The 26,862-nt window shown below is 43.6% G+C and overlaps 1 protein-coding gene across 4 annotated transcripts in view; it reads right to left on the reverse strand.

Annotated features, from left to right (window-relative positions):
- The window catches only part of GRHL1 (grainyhead like transcription factor 1), a 93,079-nt gene that overhangs the window by 55,586 nt on the left and 10,631 nt on the right, over positions 1–26,862 (reverse strand). For all 4 annotated transcript variants that reach the window (XM_087702762.1, XM_087702761.1, XM_087702759.1 and 1 more), the window contains exons 2-8: positions 19,842–20,028; positions 17,313–17,383; positions 14,785–15,175; positions 13,473–13,549; positions 12,129–12,285; positions 9,556–9,667; positions 5,906–6,000 (exon numbers count right to left, since the gene is read on the reverse strand). In XM_087702762.1, coding sequence (XP_087558888.1) covers positions 5,906–6,000; positions 9,556–9,667; positions 12,129–12,285; positions 13,473–13,549; positions 14,785–15,175; positions 17,313–17,383; positions 19,842–20,028 — 1,090 coding nt within the window. The remainder of the gene's footprint in view (positions 1–5,905; positions 6,001–9,555; positions 9,668–12,128; positions 12,286–13,472; positions 13,550–14,784; positions 15,176–17,312; positions 17,384–19,841; positions 20,029–26,862) is intronic.

The raw sequence follows: 26,862 nt of genomic DNA on the forward strand, positions 1-26,862 counted from the left end.
TATAGTACGTGGCAACAGCCTACTGCTTTGTTTGGAAGTATACCCAACTATTCAAAGGCGCTTAAAAATAGCAATAGCAATAGCAGTTAGATTTATATACCGCTTCATAGGGCTTTCAGCCCTCTCTAAGCGGTTTTACAGAGTCAGCATATCGCCCCCAACAACAATCCGGGTCCTCATTTTACCCACCTCGGAAGGATGGAAGGCTGAGTCAACCCTGAGCCGGTGAGATTTGAACCGCCGAACTGCAGTCAGCTGAAGTAGCCTGCAGTGCTGCGTTTAACCACTGCGCCACCTCGGCTCTATAGGCAGAAGTCAAGTGGTATGTGCAGAGATGAAAGGAACAGACTGAGAGAATGCGGTTCAACGCATCAATAAGGTGAATTATTCAAAGCTAAACAGAGATTTTAATCCAGGTTTCAGATTATGGTTAACACATTATGATAACTCTCTAGAACAAGGGTCTCAAGCTCAAGGCCCACGGGCCAGATCCAGGCCTGCGGGGTGCCTGTGGGGCCAGCCTGGAAATAGCAAAGGACCAGCCCCACGGTCCCTCTGCCTCCCATTCACCCCATTTTCGGCTTGGAGAGCCTCCTGCAGCACCCTGCCGCCTAAAACAGGGCACGGAAGGCGTGCAGAAGACAATGCTGATCTTGCCCTCAAATCCAGTTTGACACCCCTGCTCTAGAAAGACTGACATTGCATCCTAAGAACTGTTCGTAGAGAATAGATCCTACTCAGTGGTGGGATTCAAATAAATCACCAACCAGTCCTCTGTCCTAATGTCCAGCTGGGTAGGCGGGCCTCGGTGGTCATGTGATCATGTGGGTGTGGCCAAGTCAATGTCACTCAGGTCGATGGGCGCTTCGCCTTAGTTGTTACAATGGTAATAAGGGTTAACCGGAGAGGCAGTTTCTGTAAGCAGGGCAATAAGAATTAGGCTAGAAACAACACCAGAATGTTTCCTTCCTGCCTTCCTTACAGGATTAGCCCTGTAAAGTGGGGAAAAAACAAAAGATTTCTTCCAACAACCGTTTCTCCGAACTGCTTAGAAAGTTACCAACCGGTTCTCCCGAATAGGTCCGAACTGGCTGAATCCCACCACTGATCCTACTGAAAACAGGACTTCCTTCTGACTAACTATGAAAAATATTACTCTCTGAGTTATATATATGCAATACTGCCGTCAATGCTAAGGTTTGTGTATATGGAGTTCCGGTGATGTTCAATTCTTCAACAAGTAACTCTTGATCTGAATGCCGTTTAAAACCGCTTTGGAAACCCTACTCTGAGTTCAGAATCTAGACTAGAGTGACATGGGGGGGGGGGGAAGCTCCGTATCCAGAAAAGGAGCCTGATTTACGAGGTGGTCCAACTCCCAATCTCTCCTGGTGATACTTGACAATTAGCTGTTCCTTTTCACTTACAGATTTTGTCAATGTTTCTTTATTCTAAACCAGCCAGGAGAAAATGCAGAAATGGCTTCTGGAATTCTTTCTTGTTTGAGAGAAAATGAGGAATAGCATTTGAAAGAGCAGCAGTCTCTCCCCCCCACCAGCCCAAACACACACATACGCAGACAGAAATGCATCTTGAAATGTTGCAGTCCTTTCTGTACACCTGTTACAGGTGCTGCAGCTGAGGGAAATGCAAGGTATTCTAAGACTCTATTTAGGATATAAGAGCGAGAGAATCTTAAAAACCCGTCACAGTTTCTCTCTGATACTAAACAGAATCAACTCAGGATTATCATGTGTTTCTTTATCACACCAGGGCTAAACTGATGTTTACTTAACACTTCCTTTCTCAAGGCCATCTCCATATTCCTCTATATGTCCACCAGAGGTGGGTTCCTACCAGTTCGCACCAGTTCGGTAGAACCGGTTCGTCAAATCTACCGAACTGGTTAGAAGAGGTTCCACCAGTGGACCCGGAAAGCAGGCCACACCTACAGAAGAGCTTCCAAAATTTTTTTGAAACCCACGACTGGTGGGTGTGTAATGTCCCACAGTTATCTACGCATTAATAATGATCTAGTAATATTTCCTTATACATTCTAGGGACCTTTCCTTACATAATTGGTGTTTTCTTTCATACTTTTGGATTTCTAATTTCTGTTTCCCGTTAGTTAGCAATTGCTAAAACAAATCCCACGTGAAAAAGTATTCAAAGCCTTCTTGATTTTAATTGTCAATGTATTTATTCCTGCACATTGTAATATTTATTCATTTACATATCTCTTATTTTTCCACTGTTGTGCAAACACAATTCCAGCAGCTGCTCACATGTGTAAAATTAAATATATATTATACTCCCTTTCAAATAGCCAACAAAATATTTCTGGTTTTAATTCCATCTCCTGCTTTTACGATTGCTTCTAACCACTAACTTCTGAATAGCTACCGACCTAAGTACTAATTCATAATTTCATATCCGGTCACACGGGCGGCAAGCCACTCCCATCCGGTCACATGGGCAGCAAGCCACTCCCACAAAGGAGGCCACACCCACAGAGTAGGTTCCAACAATTTTTGAAACCCACCACTGATGTCTACATAGATATATACACACAAGGAGGCTAGATTACCAGCCCGAAAGTCTTGGCATACTTGGCATCATATTCAGGATGCTATTTTTTGTACTTATTTCTCCTAAATACACGGGTTCTTCTTTTTGATCTCGAGCAAGAGGCAGACTTTGAAAATAACCCAGCCCTAAATTCTCCAGGAAAGAGAGCAGTGCTCTTTAAATCCAGTGGCAAATCCAGAGGTTTATTAATGCAGATATTTCAGGGGCTGCCCCAAAGAAGAAGGAGTCAAGCTATTCTCCAAAGCACCTGAGGGCAGGACAAGAAGCAGTGGGTGGAAACTAATCAAGGAGAGAAGCAACTTAGAACTGAGGAGACATTTCCTGACAGTTAAAACAATTGACCAGTGGAACGACTTGCCTCCAGAAGTTGTGAATGCCCCAACACTGGATGTTTTTAAGAAGATGTTGGATAGCCATTGGTCTGAAGCGGTGTAGGGTTTCCTGCCTAAGCAGGAAAGTTGGACTAGAAAACCTTCAAAGTCCCTTCCAACTCAGTGATTCTAAATTCTAGAGAGTATTTAAAAAAACAATTTAAATAGATCACACAGTGACACACCTTTAGTTCCCCATCGCAATTAAGTCCTCTATCAGGTCAGGATTCTATTAGTTCCAAGAGGATTCCTGGTGAAAAGATCCTTTCCACTGCTGTCCTTTCCGGTTCCACCACAAAACCGCGGTCGTCTAAAGCGCGCTCGACGAAACCACGTACCTGACGTCATCACAGCGCGACGAAAAAAGCACGCTGTGAGCAGTAAAGCTAAAATTAACGCATAAAACTAAACCTAACCCCCCCAAACCTAACCCTAAACCTAACCCTAAACCTAACCCTAACCCTAAACCTAACCCTTAACCTAACGCTAACCCTTAACCTAACCCTAAACCTAACCCTAACGCTTAACCTAACCCTAACCCTAACCCTAACCCTAAACCTTACCTTTACGTGAATCGGCTTGCTTTAAAAGCGCTTTTTAAAGTGCTTTTTTTTCTCCACGGTCGTTGTTGTCGCGCTGCTGATGACGTCAGCGACGCGCTTTAATCGGGCGCGCTTTAGTGGACCGCGATTTTGTCGTGCCACGGTCCTTTCCATGGTCTATACTTGCTCTTTATATGGCTCAAAGCAGATTAGCCGTTGGACCTGCCTTTTCTACCCAAAATTCGTTCCACATACATTGGTCTTCAACTCACCTAATTCACCCAAGATCTCTGGCTATATTGACTAATGTTTATGGGAATTTGAGACTAATGCACCAGTTCAGAACATTGCTAGAAGAGACCCGGATCACTGCTGAAGCATGTTAAGACTTGGTAGAATTCTCCTAAGACACTGGTAAATTTAGAAACATCACAAGCATCGATGGGCTTCCAGTGTGAAAGGCACCACCAAACCCTAAGAAATTATTTCAGAATCATTTGAGAATTCCTTTAATATCTCAAATAATTCTGAGTATCTTTTTTTTTTTCCTGGCAAAGTTGAGAATATTCTGAACGAAAGAAGAACCGATCAAGAACCAAACCAGGTGGCTTGGAAAAACCTTCAATAAAAAAACAATTTTGGCTATTGTTCATGGATGAAATTTTGCTTCTCTTTTGAATGTCTATTAAAAATGAGAATTATTTATGTATGTATGTATTTATATTTATTAAAGGTATATGCCGCCTGTTCAAGGAGACTTTGAGTGTGCAAAATATGGTTACCCATCATTCTCTGAAAGCTCCATACCGAAACACAAGGAAATTTCCATAGGTGACATCACCATGAGTCTATCTAACGATATCCAGGGAGCAAATGGAAAATGGAAAATGACTCCACTCGATCGACATGCAAGGACACTTGGTGGAGGAGATGGACTATTTGCAGAGGACTACAAGTTCCAGCCTGCAAACACACCTCTGTTTAAACGGAGAGGACTGAAAGCTATGTGTTTGAATAGGAGAAACAGCAGCCTCAGATGCTGCTGAACCAACCCCCTCTCCTTCTGCTGGAAGAATAGCGAAAAGGCCTAGTGCACTTTCTGACTCCTGTTCATTCACGCCTTTTTTGATCAGACTAAACCCAGAGGCAAGGGGGAAAAAAATAGTCAGAAAAGGGTCACCTTTTGGGGGGCTTCGTGCCATTTCATAATCCAAGCTGTGATGCTTTCATCGGCTTCAACATTTATTTACCCAGAAAGCTTTTGACAATCTTTTAGCAGCAATTCAATCATAGTTTGTTTTTAAGAGAGCTACGAGCTTAATTTTAAATTTTCTTCCTAGCGTTTTCCCACAAGATAGCAATAGCAGTTAGACTTATATACCGCTTCATGGGGCTTTCAGCCCTCTCTAAGCCGTTTACAGAGTCAGCATATCGCCCCCAACAATCCGGGTCCTCATTTTACCCACCTCGGAAGGATGGAAGGCTGAGTCAACCTTGAGCCGGTGAGATTTGAACAGCCGAACTGCAGAACTGCAGTCAGCTGAAGTAGCCTGCAGTGCTGCATTTAACCACTGCGCCACCTCGGCTTCATTTCTACAGAAGACCCAATTCTAGGCTAAGAACCCCATAAGCCAGTGGTTCCCAAACTTGGCAACTTTAAGACTTGTGGACTTCAACTCCCAGAATTCTCCAGCCAGCAGAACTCTAACCACTGCGCCACCTCGGCTCTTACCTATGTCAGGGCTGGTTTTTTTTGGGACCACCCAACAATTGATTCATTGGTTGTGACCGGAATTGTCTAACCAGCTTGTAACCCAAGCCTGATGTCATAGGCTAAGAAAGAGAGAGAGAGAGAGAGAGACTGGTCCAAAGTTACCAGCGGCTTTCATGCCTAAGGCGAGACTAGAATTCACAGTTCTCCTTGTTTCTAGCCTGTGCCCCGCCCACTTGTGCATGCACGTGCCACCGCCCCACGCCCCGTTTTGGTCCTAGCAGGCCTCCCTGAAGCCTTCTGGGACCAAAAATTGAGCCCGGGGGGAACACCACACACCCCCATGCTCCCCCTGCCCCCCCACGCATGCACGCACGCACCCCCTGCCCCCTGTGCATGGATGTACGTCTCCCACATGCTTCCTCCGCATGCATAGCAGAGACTCAAAAATCGGCTTGCGCGCATGGGCAGTGGAGCTGTGCTGGGGCAACAGCTCGCATGCCCGCAGAGGGCTGCACGTGCCACTTGTGGCCGGCGTGCCATAGGTTCACCATCGGGGAACTAGAGACAAGTGGCTCAGGGAAAAGGGCGGCCTATAAATAAACTCAACAAACAACAAACTCTCCACTTAAGCTTTCCCTTTCTTTCATTAATACTCAGAAGGGTCATGAAGGAAGAGGCATGGTGCTTACCTTTGCTTCATCATTAATGTCCCAAGTGAAGGAGATGGCATTATAGGCTATCTCTTCGATATTATTTATGGTGTTGAAGCTCTCCTTATAATCAGCTGTTGACAACATAAAGGAGGGAAAATATATTAAAATATTTATTTATTTATTTAATTAATTAATTGGTTTGTATGCCGCCCACTCTCAAGAGACTCAGGGCGGCTTACAGGTAAAAAAGGAAGGGGGGACATACAAAAAATAAAAAACAACATTAAAAATTCCACAACATTCATAACTTAGGATGGAGGCTGGATACATCAACAGCCCCAGGCCTGCCGGAACAGCCAGGTCTTAGTCATTTTGCAGAAGGCCGGAAGGGTAGTAAGGGTCCGGATCTCAATGGGGAGATCGTTCCATAAGGCCGGAGCAGCTACAGAGAAGGCCCTTCCCCCGGGGAGTCGCCAGCCGACATTGACCAGCAGATGGAATCCGGAGGAAGCCTAGTCTGTGCGATCTTATAGGTCTCTGGGAGGTAAGTGGCAGGAGGCGGTCTCTCAGGTAACCAGGTCCGATACCATGTAGGGCTTTAAAAGTAACGACTAGCACCTTGAAGCGAGTCCGGAGACCGATGGGCAGCCAGTGCAGCTCGCGGAGGATAGGTGTAACGTGGGTGTACCTAGGTACGCCCACAATCGCTCGCGCGGCTGCATTCTGGGCTAACTGGAGTCTTCGAACACTCTTCAGGGGCAGCCCCATGTAGATAGCAATAGCAATAGCAATAGCAGTTAGACTTATACACCGCTTCATAGGGCTTTCAGCCCTCTCTAAGCAGTTTACAGAGTCAGCATATTGCCCCCAACAACAATCCGGGTCCTCATTTTACCCACCTCGGAAGGATGGAAGGCTGAGTCAACCTTGAGCCAGTGAGATTTGAACAGCCGAACTGCAGAACTGCAGTCAGCTGAAGTAGCCTGCAGTGCTGCATTTAACCACTGCGCCACCTCGGCTCTCTAATAGCTTAGTTGACTGACAAACCAGACCCAAATTAAGCGAACAGTCATTTTTCTTCTGAAGAGAAGACGAAAGAAATCTAAATGTTTCTCTGGGCACCCCTTTAAGTTTTTTTTTTTATTTAAGTGCAATGCAGGAAATGAAATTAAGAAATAGCAAAGGAGGCAGCCAATACCTGCTGCCTTTGTTATGCCTTCAATTCTCCTCTAAAAAAATGTTAGACAGCACAACCAGGATATGGCGCTCTTCAAAAAAATCTCATAATAAAGGAAAATTTGCATGTGCGTCTCCCTTTAAGGGCTAAGCTTTAATCCCCACTTTTATTTACAAGAGGGGAAAAAAAAAAGATTGACTTCAAACCAAAGGAGCTGGAAATGGGCCAATCACAGCTCGGCCGAAGGCAAATGGGTATCTGTAATGTCAACTTTCATCTCTTTGCCCAAACTCTACCTAAGGCTTCACTTCTGCCAAGGACTCAATCTCGGAACCTGTTTTGCAACCTCAAAGCGTCCTTTGAGCCCTCTGACTAAGAAGCAACAGCAACTTTGCTCATGTGAAGAGTGTCATTCCCCTCTGCACCGAGTCACCTGGCTACCTGAGAGACCGCCTCCTGCCAATTACCTCCCAGAGACCTATAAGATCGCACAGACTAGGCCTCCTCCGGATTCCATCTGCCGGCCAATGTCGGCTGGCGACTCCCCAGGGGAGGGCCTTCTCTGTAGTTGCTCAGGCCCTATGGAACGATCTCCCCGTTGAGATCCGGACCCTTACTATCCTTCCAGCCTTCCTCAAAGCAACTAAGACCTGGCTGTTCCGGCAGGCCTGGGGCTGTTGAATTATCCAGCCCCATCCTATGTTATGACTGTTGCTGAATTTTTAATTGTCGTTTTTATTTTTGTACCCCCCTTCCCTTCTTATTGTTAGCCGCCCTGAGTCTTCTGGGAATAGGGCGGCATACAAGCTAAATAAAACTCTAAACTCTAAACTTGCCACTTCTGATCCATACATTTATAGAAGAGATGGGTTCCTACCGGTTCAGGCTGGTTCGGCCGAACCGGTACTGGTATGGCAGCCTAGGTCGCTGGAACCAGCAGCGGCCCAGGATTGCCACGCCCCCAGACCGGTTACCCGGTGGCTGCCGCCATCTTGTTTTTAGTTCTGTACTCGCGCAGAACAATTTTAATTGAACTGCGCATGCGCGCGCAAAGCACACGAACCAGTGAACTGGCAGTAAAGCCGGCCAGAACCCACTCCTGATTTATAAAGCCCAGAGTTTCCAGGATTGGTGGCATGAAATACAGGCAACATTGAGGGCAAGAGGGGTTTGGGGATTAAGAATGAAAAAAAATATGCCGTTTTGGGGAAGAGGGATAGAAGAAAAAGAGGATTCTAAGAGGGGATGACTGAAAATTTAATAAAGTTCAGAAAAGAGGATTATTCAAACTTCTGCAATGTCCAGATAGGATAAACTTGATATAGGCAGATGCGGCACAAGAATGTAACAGCTGCATCCCGTTCTGTTTCAGCAACCTTGCAACCAGAAGCTTACATCACAACGAACCATTCTCCAGCTTTCAGCGTCTGAGATTCCTTTTAAAACCCATTCCAAATTCAAACTTCTTTTTTTTTTAATTAAGGTTTTTATTTTTATTGCAAATGTTTACGTATTTTATGAACAAAGTGTTTGTCCGGATCTTTTCTTTTACAATCCCTTTTACATCATATCTCTTGTTTCCAATTTCAGCCATGTTATTTCTCTTTCTGTATTTTTTATCTTAAACTTATTTTCTTCTTAGTACATTAAACACCCTTAAATCGCCCATAATTTCTAATCTCTTACAATAACATCAACTCCATCACTAAATATGTCTCTCGAATTCGCACTCTTAAAACATTTCACCTTCGTCCCTTTATCTAAATTAATTTCAAAGCTAAACCAAATTGCCATTTTCACATTTCATCTGTTGGTCTGTTTTGCTGTAAGCAACAAACATCATCAAAATCAATGTTTTTTTAACATAAAGAACAAGTTCAAACTTCTGTTCCTCAACTACGGACCCACATTTGATCAATCGGTCGGCTGGTCAAGTGACAAGAGATTGGTCTATTTCAGTGTTTCTCAACCTTGGCTACTTGAAGATGTCCGGACTTCAACTGGCTGGGGAATTCTGGGAGTTGAAGTCCGGACATCTTCAAGTGGCCAAGGTTGAGAAACACTGGTCTATTTGTTTAAATCTGTAATTCTCTCCCAACTAAAAATATATCGATGGGGCTGTTGGATTTCCATCTAACCCCAAAAGAGGGCCAGGAAAGATTGGGAACCGTTGGCTGAAGATGGTGCTGAGCTCACAAGCAAACACAATAGCAATAGCAGTTAGACTTATATACCACTTCATAGGGCTTTCAGCCCTCTCTAAGCGGTTTACAGAGTCAGCATATCGCCCCCCACAGTCTGGGTCCTCATTTCACCCACCTCGGAAGGATGGAAGGCTGAGTCAACCTTGAGCCGGTGAGATTTGAACCGCCGAACTGCAGATCACAGACAGCTGAAGTGGCCTGCAGTACTGCACCCTAACCACTGCGCCACCTCGGCTCTTGCAGACAAGACAAGACCTGAAACCTGCTAAATTGCGTTTGGCACCTGCTGCTCGAGAGCTTCTTACCTATGTCAATGCACCTTTGTTTCGCTGTGTGTTGCCTGGAGTGCCAGTACTTCCAATGCCTGAGCTGATCCTCCCGGCTTTTGTCCTCAGCAAATACGACCATGATGACACTCTGCAAAGAGGAGGAAAGAGAAAGGCGGCCCGGGGGGGGGGGGCAGGGGGAGGGAGGAGGAGAAAAGCTTTATTAACAGAAAAGCCATATGGTTGAAGTTGAGATTTATTCGATTTATATGCCGCCCTTCTCCCAAGGACTCAGGGCGCCGTACAACATTAAAAGAAACACATACTACAAAAGTTAAAAAAGAAATTAAATAGGATATCCCCGAACCCAATTAAAATTAATAATGACACGGTTTTTTTAAAAAAAGAATTCAAATTCAAATTAACAATAATCAATACTTTGATTTGTTTTTGTTCAGGCCAGGCTGGCTTGCTGGAAAAGCCAACTTTTTAGGGTGCGTCGGAAGGACTGGAGGTCGGGGATTATACGAAGCTCCGGGGGCAGCTCATTCCAGAGGGAAGGCGCTCCCACAGAGAAGGCTGGTTAGGGGAGGGGGAGATTTTTGCTGAAGGGTGGATAGGACTGTGATGGCGAATCTATGGCATGCATTCCACAGCTCCAGCGCGCACCTTAATTTTCAGCTGTTTCTCGCGAAAAACAACCCAACGGACAAACCAGAAGTTCGGGAACAGACTTCCGCTTTGTACACTGGGCCATTTTTCTCCCTATGGAGGCTTCAGGGAAGCCTCCTGAAACCTCTGGAGGGCCTCCAGGGTGGGGGGGGCAAGGGGAGGTCGTTTTCGCCCTTCCCAGTCTCATAGAAAGCCTCTGGAGCCTGGAGAGGGCGAAAAACGGGTCCATCATGAACCAAAAGTGGGGGGAGGGTGGGAGTCGCACACGCATGTGTGTGGTGTGTGTGTGTCGCGTGTGCACGTGCAGGGGGGATTACACACATAGAATTATGGGTGTGGGCACGCACGTACGCAACCCCCTTCCCTCCCCCCCCCTTTTGGCAAGCGATGGCAAAAAGGTTAGCCATATTGACCTAGGATTAGCAACTCTGGAAATTTATCTCCTCTTTCTTTATCTGTGGGCTCTGAGGGACAAGTGAAGTGAACTTTCCAGATATAGAAGAACAAGCTTCTCAGATTTGAGTATGACAATGGCAGCCACAAGGAATTAACCATGAAGGGTGCCTGAAAACCAGAGAAAAGGTTTAAGCACTTCCTCCATCTATAATCCAAAAACCTTTCTTTCAAAAATATCACAGGCTGAAAAATAAAATTCTGGAAATAGACCTACAACAGCAGCAAAAGTAAAAGTCCTCAGACAATAACGCCATAACATTTCAAAAAATTCATAACTTGGAATAGTTTAGGAAGCAGCATAATAATAAAATAATAATGGAATATTCTTGTTAAGTAGGCTGATAGCATTCTGCCTTTCAATGGTACTTGAAGATGTCCCGTGTACGTTATAGCAATAGCAATAGCAGTTAGACTTATATACCGCTTCATAGGGCTTCTCAGCCCTCTCTAAGCGGTTTACAGAGTCAGCATATCACCCCCCACAATCCGGGTTCTCATTTCACCCACCTCGGAAGGATGGAAGGCTGAGTCAACCTTGAGCCGGTGAGATTTGAACCGTTGAACTGCAGATAGCAGTCAGCTGAAGTGGCCTGCAGTACTGCACCCTAACCACTGCACCACCTCGGCTCTTCCAAAAGAAAGGAAGAACCTCCATTTATTTGGGAAAGTTAGAAATAAACGCCCACTCTTTGCAAGGAGGATTACTAAGTATCACTGAGGAAGTCTGGTTCATTATAGGTTCATAATAATCGGTTGCGTGTTTTTGCAAAAATCAAACCAGTCCAGCCACAGTCATTGTTCATGATTTTATACTTTTTCATAGATAGGTGTTTTGATGTATGTGAATATTATGAATGAAGAAGGTAGTAATTATTTGTCAGCCTGATTTAATTAACAACCACTGTCAACACCTAAAGAAAGAATTGTACACACCTGGTTCAAAAAATACTAGGTTAATTTAGATTAACACTACAATACTCCTTCCTAGACGGCAAGCAAAAAAGAAAAGTCTATATATTCTAAGGAAAAACTTGCTAAAAAGAAGAGAAATAAGTTGATGGATCGATCAGATCGAAGTCAATTGAGAATAGTTATGGACTGTTTGTAGCTCTCAAATTATGGGTAGTCCATAAATATAGCAATAGCAATATAGCAATAGCAGTAGACTTATATACCGCTTCATAGGCCTTTCAGGCCTCTCTAAGCGGTTTACAGAGAGTCAGCATATTGCCCCCAACAATCTGGGTCCTCATTTTACCCACCTCGGAAGGATGGAAGGCTGAGTCAACCCTGAGCCGGTGAGATTTGAACCGCTGAACTGCTGATCTAGCAGTAGCCTGCAGTGCTGCATTTAACCACTGCGCCACCTTGGCTCTTAAATAAAAAGTTTGGGTCATCCACAAACAAAGTATTTTCCCCTTTTGCCCACCAGAAATGCTATTACAAGCCTTCTCTCCTTCCCACTTTCCTTAGTTGTAACTCACTCTGACTTTACTGATAGGTTGATGGATTCCTTCACCGCCACTAATTTCCTTCAGGGTAATGGGATAAAACTGCCCCTTGTTTAGATAAGTCATCGTATTATCTCCTGGCTTCTGCCGAAGTGATTTTGAAGCTTCCAACGTATATTCAAAGTTGTTCCTGGAAAAAATTCAGAACAGGAAGTTTTATAAACAACGTATTGCATGAAATCCATCCAAGCATAACAATCCCAATGTGCTAGATATTAAAGCTGAAGACTCAATACTGGGACCAGTGGCGGATTACGGCTCACTGGTGTCCTAAGCACTGACAAATCTTGGTGCTCCCCCTGTTTTGTACATAAGTGTACAAATCCTCATTGATTTTTTTTCTTTCTCAACTTTGTGGTGCCCCTTTGGGTTTTGGTGTCCTAAGCACCAAAAATAACTCAAGTATCCTAAGCACATTCTGCTGAATGGTTAATACACCACTGAGTGGAACTGACCAAAAACGGCAGATATGTGAGAAATACAGGATTGGAAATTTAAGATGACATCACACTGGATCCTCTCTTATAATTTTAGGAACAAGGCAGAGGATTTGCAGATTTGCACTTGGGTTTACAGTAGTTTATATTTGTGTAGAGAATGAGAAAAAAAAACGCTGCCTAGAAAGTAAGGAGTAAAATAATAACTTTTATATAATGCTTTTGAGGCACCTCGTTTTCACTGTCTGATTAAATGAAACTCTCAACTCTCCTCCAATCAGAGACGCGGTGACTAAAGTGATGAGAACAGCTCTTGAGACCCACTAATGAAGTGTTTCTCAACCTTGGCAACTTGAAGATGTCCGGACTTCAACTCCCAGAATTCCCCAGCCAGCATTCGCTGGCTGGGGAATTCTGGGAGTTGAAGTCCGGACATCTTCAAGTTGCCAAGGTTGAGAAACACTGCACTAATGTGTTTGTGGTAGGAGCATTTTCTGATTCACAGCTCACTTTCTGTGCTACACCAAAAGAGCAATGAAACACACTTCCACAGACTCAATATTAATCCACCTGCTTTCCTTCGCGAGGCCACACTGCTTTACAATCCGCAACGCCGTACTTTTAAGTATCAATCCAGGGGCGGGAAAAGTACCTCAGTTTACCTAGGCACACTCTTGCGTATGTGTTCTGATTCACGTGAGATTTCCAAAGGGATTAGGGGTGGAATGGCCAAATCTCACCACCATCGGGGATCCAGTCTTTCATTTCACAACGCAGAGCATGAGCAAGAGGACGCAGCCAATGTGAGGTGTGTCGAGACAAGCTTGCAAGAGCATCCAGTTGTTGTGCAAGAGCTAAATTTGCAGGGAAACACACTCACCCAGTTATGCTTTCAAAGACATAGTCTTCAGAATTGACATTGGCCATCCGAAGATTCAGTTCGGAAGGGAAAAAAACCTGTAGGTAATTCATAAGGATTTCAGACAAACAGTCATTTTTAAATAGCACTACGGCACTAAATCTCTCACCAATAGACTATTTGCTGGCACCCAAAATTCAGATACAAAACAAGCTTAGTCTAGAACCAAGGTGACCCATGTATGACACAAATATAATTTGTTCACATTCAAGGTGAGTGACCCATATTTTCCTGTAAGGTGAGCCATGTTCTCTTGCGAGCAATTTCTACAGAAGTTGCTTTTGTTTTAAATTTAGAATTATTTACCCATATCCAGCCTGGAAGAAAATCTTCTATTTCTAATCCACTGGACTGAAATTTCAGGTTTACATAAGAATTAAATAGGAACTTGATATCCATGGTACAGATTAGTGAGTACACTCAAAATCATAGGGGGAAAAGAGAAGGAATGCCATTGTTATTTATTCTCAGAGCTGGGGTTAGACTCTGCTTTTAAAGATGGTCAACATCCAAGTAGCCAAGTTCTAAGATCTGCATTTTTAATCGTTTTCCAACATAATCTCATTGTGTTTACTCAGAATCTAAAGTGATTATTACATGAATATCTATAGCAGAGTCTGGACAATGAGCAGGAACAAAAGGGTGACATCAAACGTCTTATAATTATTCCCATCTATTATTTTGTTAAGAAAAAAATCTGTTTTACTGTTTTCATTATTTGTACAGTCATAATTTGCAACTGTAAGAACTCGTTTTCATAATTCTCTGGAAGGCCAATTGTCTACCCAAGATCACGTTCCAACGTTACGTTATACAGCTTTTCTTATAGCAATAGCAGTTAGACTTATATACCGCTTCATAGGGCTTTCAGCCCTCTCTAAACGGTTTACAGAGTCAGCATATCGCCCCCAACAACAATCCGGGTCCTCATTTTACCCAACTCGGAAGGACGGAAGGCTGAGTCAACCTTGAGCCGGTGAGATTTGAACAGCCGAACTGCAGAACTGCAGTCAGCTGAAGTAGCCTGCAGTGCTGCATTTAACCACTGCGCCACCTCGGCTTCATTTCTACAGAAGACCCAGTTCTAGGCTAAGAACCCCATAAGCCAGTGGTTCCCAAACTTGGCAACTTTAAGACTTGTGGACTTCAACTCCCAGAATTCTCCAGCCAGCAGAGCTGGCTGGAGAATTCTGGGAGTTGAAGTCCACAAGTCTTAAAGTTGCCAAGTTTGGGAACCACTGCCATAAGCAAAAGACGCAGATTACTTCTGTACCTCTGGCACATCTTCTTTGAAAGACTCGGAGAAGGTGGAATCAGGAGTACGTCGCTGGGAATTTTGAGGCTGGCTGTTGGTGCTAAACTGGTCAGTGTTGAGGCTCCGCTCTAAAGCCACCACCCTCTCCGGCGCTTCAGGGTGATAGACGTTTGGAGGCATGCCCACGGTAAAATTGTGCGGCTGAGTTTCTGTCTTGATGGAATGGGTGGGCATGGATGCAATGGAGACGGTGACTGTAGTATCTGGCGTTGTCAGGTGGCCCCTCTTGTCCATGCCCATTTGGGAGCTGTGCGGAAGGACGATATTCAAAGGCATGTTCTTCAAGACTTGCACTCTGTTCTCCCCAGCAGAAATAAGTGACTGTTCCATCAGGTTTGGCATGCTGTTCCTAAACAAACAGGAGAACTGATTGAGTGGCAGATTAAGCATAGGGCAGACAGAATCAATTTCAAGAGGAGAAATGATAATGCGGAAGCCTGTTGGATGTCACTTTCCCTCCGTGAATAATTCTCCTATTGCTACCCGTGAGCAAAAAAAAACTAATCCAGACAACACATTGTTGGAAGAAAGACGTTTGAGGTTTATTCGATTTATATGCCGCCCTTCTCCCAAGGACTCAGGGCGGCGTACAACATTAAAAGAAACACATACTACAAAAGTTAAAAAAGAAATTAGCAATAGCCATAGCAGTTAGACTTATATACCGCTTCGTAGGGCTTTCAGCCCTCTCTAAGCGGTTTACAGAGTCAGCCTATCGCCCCCAACAACAATCCGGGTCCTCATTTCACCCACCTCGGAAGGATGGAAGGCTGAGTCAACCTTGAGCCGGTGAGATTAGAACTGCCGAACTGCAGATAACAGTCAGCTGAAGTGGCCTGCAGTACTGCACCCTAACCACTGCGCCATCTCGGCTCAGGATATCCCCAAACCCAATTAAAATGGACAATGACACATTTTTTTAAAAAAAAGAATTCAAATTAAAATTAACAATAATCAATACTTGGATTTGTTTTGTTCAGGCCAAGCTGGCTTAGCAATAGCAATAGCAATAGCAATAGCAGTAGACTTATATACCGCTTCATAGGGCTTTCAGCCCTCTCTAAGCGGTTTACAGAGAGTCAGCATATTGCCCCCAACAATCTGGGTCCTCATTTTACCCACCTCGGAAGGATGGAAGGCTGAGTCAACCCTGAGCCGGTGAGATTTGAACCGCTGAACTGCTGATCTAGCAGTAGCCTGCAGTGCTGCATTTAACCACTGCGCCACCTTGGCTCTTGGAAAAGCCAACTTTTTAGGGCGCGTCGGAAGGACCGGAGGTCGGGGATGATACGAAGCTCCGGGGGCAACTCATTCAACCTCCCAAGACAATAGAAATACTAAACACTGAGGGAATATTTCTAACCCTTCCACTATTTGTTCCTCTTTTTTTTTATTTTCTTCAGACTAGAGATAAGGGGCCAAAACAGATGCATATAATCTTTCTTTCAAACTGAGCATTTTTGAATATTGGGATAAGTCCTTTGCCCTCTTTAAGCGGTGATTATCTTTCAGTTCCTGGAATCTCTCAGAAATTCCTTAGCACCATCCTACAGTTGGTATGCCTAGCTTGAGGCTTCACACTAGCAGTTGCATTCACAAAACACACATTTTCATCAGAGACCAAGTATCTCAAGTAAAGACAGTGCAACTATAAATTAAAATCCAAACAGGCAAATCTTCTAATGCTTGTATAGTCAAAGGTAGCAGGATCACATTGCATGATTAGTTATAAAAGCACCACCAGGAACTCCTCACAATTGAAAGATTCAGGTTATAATAAAAAAAAAGGTATCTAGCTATAAGAAATGGGAAACGTTTCCTCCGTAATATTTGAGTCCCCTCAAATCTGAAGCTGAGGGAGAAGTCAGCAGCAGTGGCAGATTCTTCATTTCGGCTACTTTTGATGAAATCACAAAATTTTGAGTTTGTAAAGAAGAAACAATAATCATATCCCCGCCGTTTTTCAAAATTAAGCTGCAGAATTTTCTATAACTCTGCAGTGATAATCTGGACAAAAATATAATGACTTTTGGGACGTGCCTAAAATGAGTTTGAATTTTCCAAGAATTTATTCTTTTTGAAATACCCAAGTTGAGTCATATGAGCCAAACACTTCTTTATTTATGTTAATCTACCTATATTAAGCTGAGAAAAAGAGCGAAGTTACATTTGTATTATATCTGGGTATACTCAAGCTTTAAACAACTTGATAGTTTCCCTGGGTTCATATCTTACACTAATGAAACCATAACTTGGTTAATTGGTTTTGCCATACAAGAGTGCGATTTGCTAACACAATTATTGCAGCTAACCAATTTGTATAAACTAAGATACTTTGATTTAATCAACAACCGAGGTAAAAAAAAATTCTGGGGTCAACTCCCTATAAAGAAACCGAATCTCAGTGTAGTTAAAAATTATTCCTTTCTTTAAAAAGGATCCTGGCTTAAAACATACATATACACATTCAAAACTGAATACTGAACCTTTTCCCATGATCTTGATCAGAGTGGTCTACATCTGGTTTCACCGTAGAAGCTTTCCTTTCCCGGGGAACCTTGAAATATAAAATGTATCAATTAATTTATTAAAAGGACATTAACTAAGCCCGGTGTTTTTTAGGATATTAACAATGACCGGAATACAGTGTTATCGGTTCCACCACAAAATCGCGGAGGACAAAATCGCGCTCGACGAAAGCGCGCATTTGACGTCATCACAGCGCGACGAAAACATCGCGCTGTGATCGAAAAATGTAAAAATAAAGCTAAAACCTTCCCCTAACCCCCCCAAACCTAACCCTAAACCTAACCCTAACCCTAAACCTAACCCTTAACCTAACCCTAAATCTAACCCTAAACCTAACCGTTAACGTAACGAAAAACCTAACGCTAACCCTTAACCTAACGCTAAACCTAACGCTAACGCTCTAAACCTGACCCTAACCCTTAACCTAACCCTTACCTTTATGTGAATCGGCTTGCTGTAATTTTAATTTTATTTCAATTTTTATTTTTTTTCGTCGCGCTGTGATGACATCACATGCGCGCTTTCGTCGAGCGTGATTTTGTCCTCCGCGCTTTTGACGGGTCACGGTGTTATCACAAATACTTTTTAAAAGCATAAGTATTTGGCTTGGAGAACATCAGCTGAAAACAAACAGTCTTGTTTCATAAGCTAACAACTTCAGAATTGCTTTATCAATCAAATAGGAGATTATGGCCACGGCGTTCTATTTTAAGTTGAACCTTTGCTTTTTAAGACATGATACAAAAATATTGTAGAAATTCTACAGTCTAAAAAAAAAAAAAGATCGCAGCTTTCGTAAGCGTGAAGTAGATCATTTGTACTTTAACAACATTTTTTTTTTAATTAACAAAGCAATTTGCTTGCTAGTTCAGTATCCTCCAGCATGGAAATCTGCTGTATCAGCAACACTTTCGCATCCAAACATTTTTGTTTGCTAAACACAAACCATGTAAAACGACCGTGGGAACGCCCTCTTTAAGCAGCTGACTACTTGTCAAAAAGACCATAATGTTGTACAAAATGGCTTTAAGCGCAACTTAGCAAATCAGAGGGGTGTTTATGTGTGCAGTCCTGCGTGAGTCAAGAAGCCCTGGAAAAATACAGTTTTGACTGTAGGCAGTGTTTGTTTGCTTGTAAGTCAACCATAAGCCACCTTCAGGAGTCCTTCGGGATTGGGCGGCCTATAAATTTATTAAATACTAATACTAATACCTTGGAAGGCTATCATAGTCAGGACATAGAATTTTCAGGTTAGTCTATATATTTCAGGAATTCTGTGTTGAAACTCCAGGTCCAATAGAGCAGGGGTCTCCAACCTGGTTCCACCACAAAACCGCGGTAGACTAAAGCGCGCTCGACGAAAGGGCGTACGTGACGTCATCACTACGCGACGAAAACAGCACGGTGAGCGGTAAACTTAAAATTAACGCGTAAATCTAAACCTAACCCCCCCCCAAACCTAACCCTAAACCTAACCCTAAGCTTAACCCTTAACCTAACCCTATACCTAACCCTTAACCTAACGCTAAACCTAACGCTAACCCTTAACCTAACCCTAAACCTAACCCTAACGCTTAACGTAACCCTAACCCTAACCCTTAACCTAACCCTAACCCTAACCCTTACTTTTACGTGAATCAGCTTGCTTTAAAAGCGCTTTTTAAAGCGCCCTTTTTTCTCCGCGGTCGTATTTGTCGCGCTGCTGATGACGTCACATACGCGCTTTAATCGGGCGCGCTTTAGTGGACCGCGGTTTTGACGGGTCACGCTCCAACCTTGGCAACTTTAAGACTTGTGGACTTCAACACCCAGAGTTCCTCAGCCAGCAAAGCTGGCTGAGGAACTCTGGGAGTTGTAGTCCACAAGTCTTAAAGTTGCCAAGGTTGGAGACCCCTGCAATAGACTCTTAAAAGATGATGATGGTGAGATGGTGATGATAGTGGCGGTGGTAATGATGATGAGAGGATGATGACAATGACGCCGCCATCACTGAATCCCTAAGAATTCTTGGCAGTTTACAGAGAAGACACACCAGAAACAATATGCGTAATCATCACACACACACATAATAGCCACGCATATGCACCGCTTTGATTTAATAGACAAAACACTGTAAAATAAAATTAACCAAACCAAACCCAAATGAAATAAAAGCCACAAACGCCTTCACAACAGCTCTCTTCAGTCTGGCAATTAGTTCTGAAGAGAGATCACTACTCGGCTTATAACCCTAGGGAGGAGAGGAAAGGAGGTAATAGTTAAGGTTCCCCTGTCCAGTTGCGTCCCACTCTAGGGTGAGGTGTTCCCCTATTTATATGCCGCCCGGAATCCTTCGGGGATTGGGCGGCATATAAATTTTGATAATAAATAATATTTAGGTCTTAATAGTAACACGAGGCTGAGAGAAACCCATACGGTTTACTGTTGCTAACCCCTGCGTGAAGAATGAGAAATAAATTCAAGCCGTCCGAGCTCCCATGAGCTACCTTGTAGTAGTCGTACAAGAGGCCCAATGCCGCTGCGCTGTCCTCGTCCCCGTTGATGCTCATCATAGCTTTGGTAGCTGCTGTAAGGGGGTTTTCAAGAAAGGACTTCCAGGCTTCATCCTCACTAGTGTATGGTCGCCTTTGGGAATAGAGGGTTTCATTCTGAAGAACCAAGACAGGCCTTTTGCTTGAGAAAGAAAGAAAGAGAGAGACAAGAGAGAGAGAGAGAGATTGAACAAAGTACAATTACAAAGAAGTTGAACACAAACTTTGATTGGCATCCAGACGGTAAAGCACTTCCACCACCCATTAAAGTTGTGTGTGTCAGACAACAGTGCTCTTGTTGCCGGTTCCACCACAAATGCGCGAACAACAAAAGCGCGCCTGACTAAACCGCGCCGACAAAACCGCGCCGACAAAACCACGCGACGAATGAGCCCTGAAGCGCGCTGACAAAACCGCACCGACAGAAGCGCGCTGTAACATAACCCTAAACCTAGCCCTAACCCTAACCCTAACCCTAAACCTAACCCTAACCCTAACCCTAACCCTAAACCTAACCCTAACCCTAAACCTAACCCTTACCTTAAGTTAAATCGCGCTTCTGTCGGCGTGCTTTTGTCGGCGCGCTTATGACGTTAGCGCTTTTGTCGGGTCACGCTTGTTGCCAATGACCACGCTTAACATGAATCTAGAAGAAGCAGGTTCTCCTACCTGCTAAGCCATCATGGTCAGATTCAAACTTACTCAGAACAAACCACATTATGACTTAGGATGAAATGTTGGATGGCAATCTGAAAGGGTACCCATTATCTGACCCATTATCGTCAACTGACGTAGGCTGGTTTGATTCACCGCTCAAAATACACAAACAACCACAACTTTCTGTAAGCTGTGCACATCTATTAAATTAATAGCTCACATCTTCTTGGCCTGGATCAATTTATTCTGTAGCAAAAGGCCCCAGCACACAAACTAAGACACTCACAGACTGTTTCCCAGCTATGGAATTTCATGGCACGACAAAACCGCGGTCCACTAAAGCGCGCCTGATTAAAGCGCGTACCTGACGTCATCAGCAGCGCGACAAATACGACCACGGAGAAAAAAGGGCGCTTTAAAAAGCGCTTTTAAAGCAAGCCGATTCACGTAAAGGTAAGGGTTAGGTTTAGGTTTAGGTTTAGGGTTAGGTTAAGGGTTAGGGTTAGGTTTAGGGTTACGTTAAGCGTTAGGTTTAGGGTTAGGTTAAGGGTTAGCGTTAGGTTAAGGGTTAGGTTTAGGGTTAGGGTTAGGTTTAGGGTTACGTTAAGCGTTAGGGTTAGGTTTAGGGTTAGGTTAAGGGTTAGCGTTAGGTTAAGGGTTAGGTTTAGGGTTAGGTTTAGGGTTAGGTTAAGGGTTAGGTTTAGGGTTAGGTTTAGGGTTAGGTTTAAGGTTAGGTTTGGGGGGGTTAGGGTAAGGTTTTCGCGTTAATTTTAACTTTACCGCTCACAGCGTGATGTTTTCGTCACGCTGTGATGACGTCAGGTACGCGCTTTCGTCGAGCGCGCTTTAGTCTACCGCGGTTTTGTGGTGGAACCATGGAATTTGACGTTCAACTTTATTATTACACAACGTACAGTGTTACTAGCCCAATTCTATTTTGTAGGAATCCAAGGAGGCAAAATATTTTCATTTTCATTCGCCATCGATGATCAAACTTTGGAAATTACACACGGTGACTTAGGATCCCATTCATTTTTCAATGTTTTTCTAGGGCCGTGAAACTGTAACTTTCACATGCGCTGGAATTTCAGGAATTTCCCCATCAGCCTTGGTCAGCCAAAATTTGGAGAAATGTTTAGAATATTGAAGGGATTTACAACCTGTTGTAAGCTCAAAAATCGATTTGGTCTTGCAATGAGCCACTGATGAATATCAGATTGGGCCATGACAGAAAGAGAAATGTAATGTCATTATTTAGGTGTGATGCAGTTATATGATTATCCCCATTATAATTGAGCATTTTCCACTTCGGCCTATTAAAATTTCAAGTTTGGTGACATTTTCTGAAGGAGTTCTGCTTACGGTACCCAAATGAGAAGGACAGACAGCCCTAGGACTCTGCTTGCACACCTCTGAGATTTCTTATGTGCTTTAAGGATGTAAGGACCTGCTGGTATCTGCCTGACATCAAATCAGATAATTAGTCAAAGCCTCACAGTCATCCCTGGGGATTTGAGCTACAGGTAGATAACAGGTATAAAACCTAGCTGGAATTTAATATGTAAGAGACATTTGTTTTTACAATAAATTATGATCTCCCATTAAGCTTAAAACTTAAAGTCAACACATTTATAGAAACAGGTCCAGAGGAGTTAATTGTTGTAGAACAAGTAATGCCAACTTGAAAAGCAAAAGGCAAACAGACAAACCCCTCTATTTTAAAAAATATCAACTTGATTTCTATGTTTTGGAGAGATTCTCAAAGCTTTCTCTCATCTAGTGAGCAGAGGCCCCCAACCTTTGGGGCACCAAGAACCGGTTGAATGGAGAAAGTTTTTTCTGTGGACTGGAGGGGGATGTAGTTTTTCTTGGTGCCTGCATCCCAGCGATGGGCTTTGCTTGTTTTCATGAACCAGTGCCAGTCCACAGATGGGGGGTTGGGGATCCCTGAGCTAGAACACAGCAATTCAGAGCTACCTATAGTCTCACCTGTGCTGGATACATTCAGAAATCTCCTCTAGCCAACAATCTTCCCATCAATTCAACTTGTGCCTAAAACAGTGTGAAAGGCAACACCGATACGATCATTTTTGCCCTCGAAATCCACATTTCGGTTCCAATTCAACTGAGACTTTCCATTTCTGGCATCTCGGTTGGATTAAACTCTATTTATTTCTTATTTCAGCATGCACACTTATTTATCTATTTATTTGATTTCTATAGCTATCCAGAATCAAGTTGATTATGATGGGCAGCTATAGAAATCGAAGGAATGAACGAATAAACAAACAAACAAATTAGGTGCGTAGAAGGAAACTTGCACAGAGTAATACTGACTATCTACAAGGCTTTCTTTGGCCTAGTAAATGTGTTAAAATATTCAACATATTTTTAAAGGTAATTTCTAAAATGCTGTTTATCCAATATCTGCTTTGTCCCTAACAGATGAGATAATGCTGCTTGAGCTGGCTTTAAACCAGTTAAAACACAGTTTGTCCTTGAGCATGCACAAGATTTAGTTAACATTTAAGACAGAATCAAGAGTTTTGCTTCATACCGTATATTTCTGGAAGGGCTGGAACCACATGTAAACATAAGATACTATCAGTCCTTGAAGCCCAAGTAGCAGAAACCTACAAAGGACACTCTTTTGTCAATCACTGATGTTGGGAGGGACCTATAATTTCCACAATACCAAACCAATAGTTCCCAAACATCTAAATGCCATCTGGCTGGAGAAAATGGATATCAAATAAGGTTCTACATTTAGGCAAGAAAAACGAAATGCACAGGTACCGTATAGGTGGTACCTTGCTCAACAGTAGTAACTGTGAGAGGGATCTTGGAGTCCTAGTGGACAACCATTTAAATAGGAGCCAGCCATGTGCAGCAGCTGCCAAAAAAGCCAACACAGTTCTAGGCTGCATAAACAGAGGGATAGACTCAAGATCCCATGAAGTGTTAATACCACTTTATAATGCCTTGATAAGGCCATACTTGGACTATGGCATTCAGTTTGGTCACCACAATCTAAAAAAGATGTGAAGACTCTAGAAAGAGTGCAGAGAAGAGCAACAAAGATGATTAGGGGACTGGAGGCTAAAACGTATGAAGAACGGTTTCAGGAACTGGGTATGTCTAGTTTAATGAAAAGAAGGACCAGGGGAGACATGATATCAGTCTTCCAATATCTCAGGGGTTGCCACAGAGAAGAGGGAGTCTATTCTCCAAAGCACCTGAGGGTAGATCAAGAAGCAATGGGTGGAAACTAATCAAAGAGAGAAGGAACTTAGAACTGTGGAGAAATTTCCTGACAGTTAGAACAATTAATCAGTGGAACAACTTGCCTCCAGAAGTCATGAATGCTCCAACACTGGAAGTTTTTAAGAAGAGATGTTGGATAACCATTTGTCTGAAGTCGTGTAGGGTTTCCTGCCTAGGCAGGGGGTTGGACTAGAAGACCTCCAAGGTCCCGTCCAACTCTGTTATTCTATTCTATTCTCACTCTTCATCACATATGTCCCTTTTTTTAGAAAGGATAAAATATAAGTCTAACTGCTATTGCTATTGCTAAAATGTGACCCAGATGATATAATTGTTGGTTTTATAATTCACTGAATAGCCATTTCCACAAAGTACTCACACTAGATTCTACATCAACTTGCAGAGTAATAATATCAAGAGGAATACCACGAGGCTCCAGCTGTCCAAACTTTATATTAACGACCTGTACGCAGATGATTAGTGAATTTTCAGATGGCCCAACCTAGAAGGGGTTAACAATTTAGAAGAGGAAGAAGAAAGACTTAGTCAGACTTGGACAATGGGCCAAAACAAACAAGACTGAACTTAATTGGGAGATTTGCGAAATCCTAAAGCTAGGGAGTGAAAAGAAAGGGTATAAGTATAGGATGGGGAGCACCTGGCTTGGTATAGTAGCATATTTGAAAAATAACTGGGTGTTCTGTAGAAGATTGTAAGTTGAACATGAGCCAATAGTTATAATGAGGTTGCAAAGAGAGCAAATGCTATTTTGGACTATATTAACACAGAGTCCAGAAACAGAGCATAGAGCACGGGAAGAAATTGTCCCAAACTGCTCTGCTTTGCTTAGATAACATTGGAGTAGCACGTTGTTCTTGGCACTGCAGTCTAAAAGGGACATAAATAAATGAGGGGAATTCAGAAAAGGGCAACCAAATTGATGTGAGGATGGGAAATCAAGTTCCCGCAAGGAACATGTTTGCCTGCAGGAGAGAAGACGGACGGGAGGTATGACTGTAGACTTCAGGTTGTCATATTGAGGAAGAAGTAAAATTGTTGCAATTGACCTGTGGTGGCAATCAGGGGTGGGTTTCAGGCGGTTCGCGGCGGTCCCCACGAACCGGTTGGTCGGCGAACCCGGAAGTAAGTAACTTCCGGGAACGCCGAAGGATCCACCCGCCCGCCCGCGTTTCTTACCCGGTTTTGACGAGTTCTGCGCTTCCACGCATGCGCAGAACGCATACAGCGCCTGCGCGATCCTCCAGGAGCAGCTGGAGCATCGCACAGGCGCTAGTACGCATGCGTGCACCGCGCGCGTGCACGAGGACGCCGCCGGCCCCGTTCCAACCGAACCGGTTGGAACGGGGCGAGAAACCCACCCCTGGTGGCAATGATCAGAACCAATGGCTCGAACCACACAGATTCAAGCTCTATATTTGGAGGAGTTTCCAGCCAATCAAAGCGAACAGCCAGCACAACAGCCCATTTCATGGACCGGTCTATATTCTCCTTCACGGAAGCAGTTGAGAGATCCTCTGTGCAAAGTCCTTCAGCAGTGAGGCAGAATAAAATAACCTCTGAAGTCCTTTCCAATTCTATCGTTCAAACTTTCAGATTATAGAACAGAGAAAGCTTTATTTACTCTGGGCTACAATTTAAGTTCGAGAAGGCCAGAAAATCGCCTTCAGATTTCTCTGAAGTTTTCAATCTGGATAGAATTTATTTCTAGCGGTGGAAGCCAGTCAGAGGTGGGTTCCTACCGGTTCGCACCAGTTCGGTAGAACCGGTTCGTCAAATCTACCGAACCGGTTAGAAGAGGTTCCACCAGTGGACCCGGAAAGCAGGCCACACCTACAGAAGAGGTTCTGAAAAATTTTGAAACCCACCACTGAAGCCAGTAGTAGTCTCCACTGCTCCATAGGGCAATCGTGGGGGATTTCACACAGGATATATTTTTCTCCCACGTTACTTACATAGTATTTTCATGAAAATTCTCAGCAGAGATACCTTAAAAACGGAGACATGGTGTAATATTCACTACTCTATTTCAGCATATCCCAAATGAAACAATGGATTAAATAGTATCTTAAATCACTGGCCAGATGGATTAAGCCAAATTATATAACCTGGTGAAAGGTATACAGCCTAAGGGGCACTTTGGGATTTATCACCATTCCTGAAAATCCAAATAATGCCTTTCAAGCAATATATTTTTCCCACCTTCATCTGATTTACCATCTGTACCATTGGTGGGATTCAAATATTTTTACTACTGGTTCTCTGGGAGTGGCTTGGTGGGTGTGGCTTGGTGGACGTGGCAGGGGAAGAATACTGTAAAATCTCCATTCCCACCTCACTGTAGCAATAGCAATAGCAGTTAGACTTATATACCGCTTCATAGGGCTTTCAGCCCTCTCTAAGCAGTTTACAGAGTCAGCGTATTGCCCCCAACAACAATCCGGGTCCTCATTTCACCCACCTCGGAAGGATGGAAGGCTGAGTCAACCTTGAGCCGGTGAGATTTGAACAGCCGAACTGCTGAACTGCCGTCAGCTGAAGTAGCCTGCAGTGCTGCATTTAACCACTGCGCCACCTCGGCTCTTATAGGGGAAGGATACTGCAAAATCCCCCATTTCCTCCTGATCACCTGGGACTCGGGAGGCAAGGAATAGATGTGGGCGGGGCCAGTCAGAGGTGGCATTTACCGGTTCTCCGAACTACTCAAAATTTCTGCTACTGGTTCTCCAGAACTGGTCAGAACCTGCTGAATCCCACCTCTGATCTGTATACTCTTCTGAAAAAGGTTTTGTCCTATTAAAAATCCACAGGTAACATCTAGAACAGGCTACTTCAGTGTTTCTCAACCTTGGCAACTTGAAGATGTCTGGACTTCAAGTTCCAGAATTCCCCAGCCAGCGAATGCTGGCTGGGGAATTCTGGGAGTTGAAATCCGGACATCTTCAAGTTGCCAAGGTTGAGAAACACTGGGTGACTGCTCTTAAAAAGAGTGGAGATATTTTATTTAGTCCATTTAGTTGCGCCCTGAGTCTCTCAG

Source organism: Thamnophis sirtalis, unplaced genomic scaffold, assembly GCF_051295495.1.
Source record: "Thamnophis sirtalis isolate CommonGarterSnake01/CBP01778 unplaced genomic scaffold, rThaSir2_p1.2 scaffold_16, whole genome shotgun sequence".
NCBI lineage: Eukaryota > Metazoa > Chordata > Lepidosauria > Squamata > Natricidae > Thamnophis > Thamnophis sirtalis.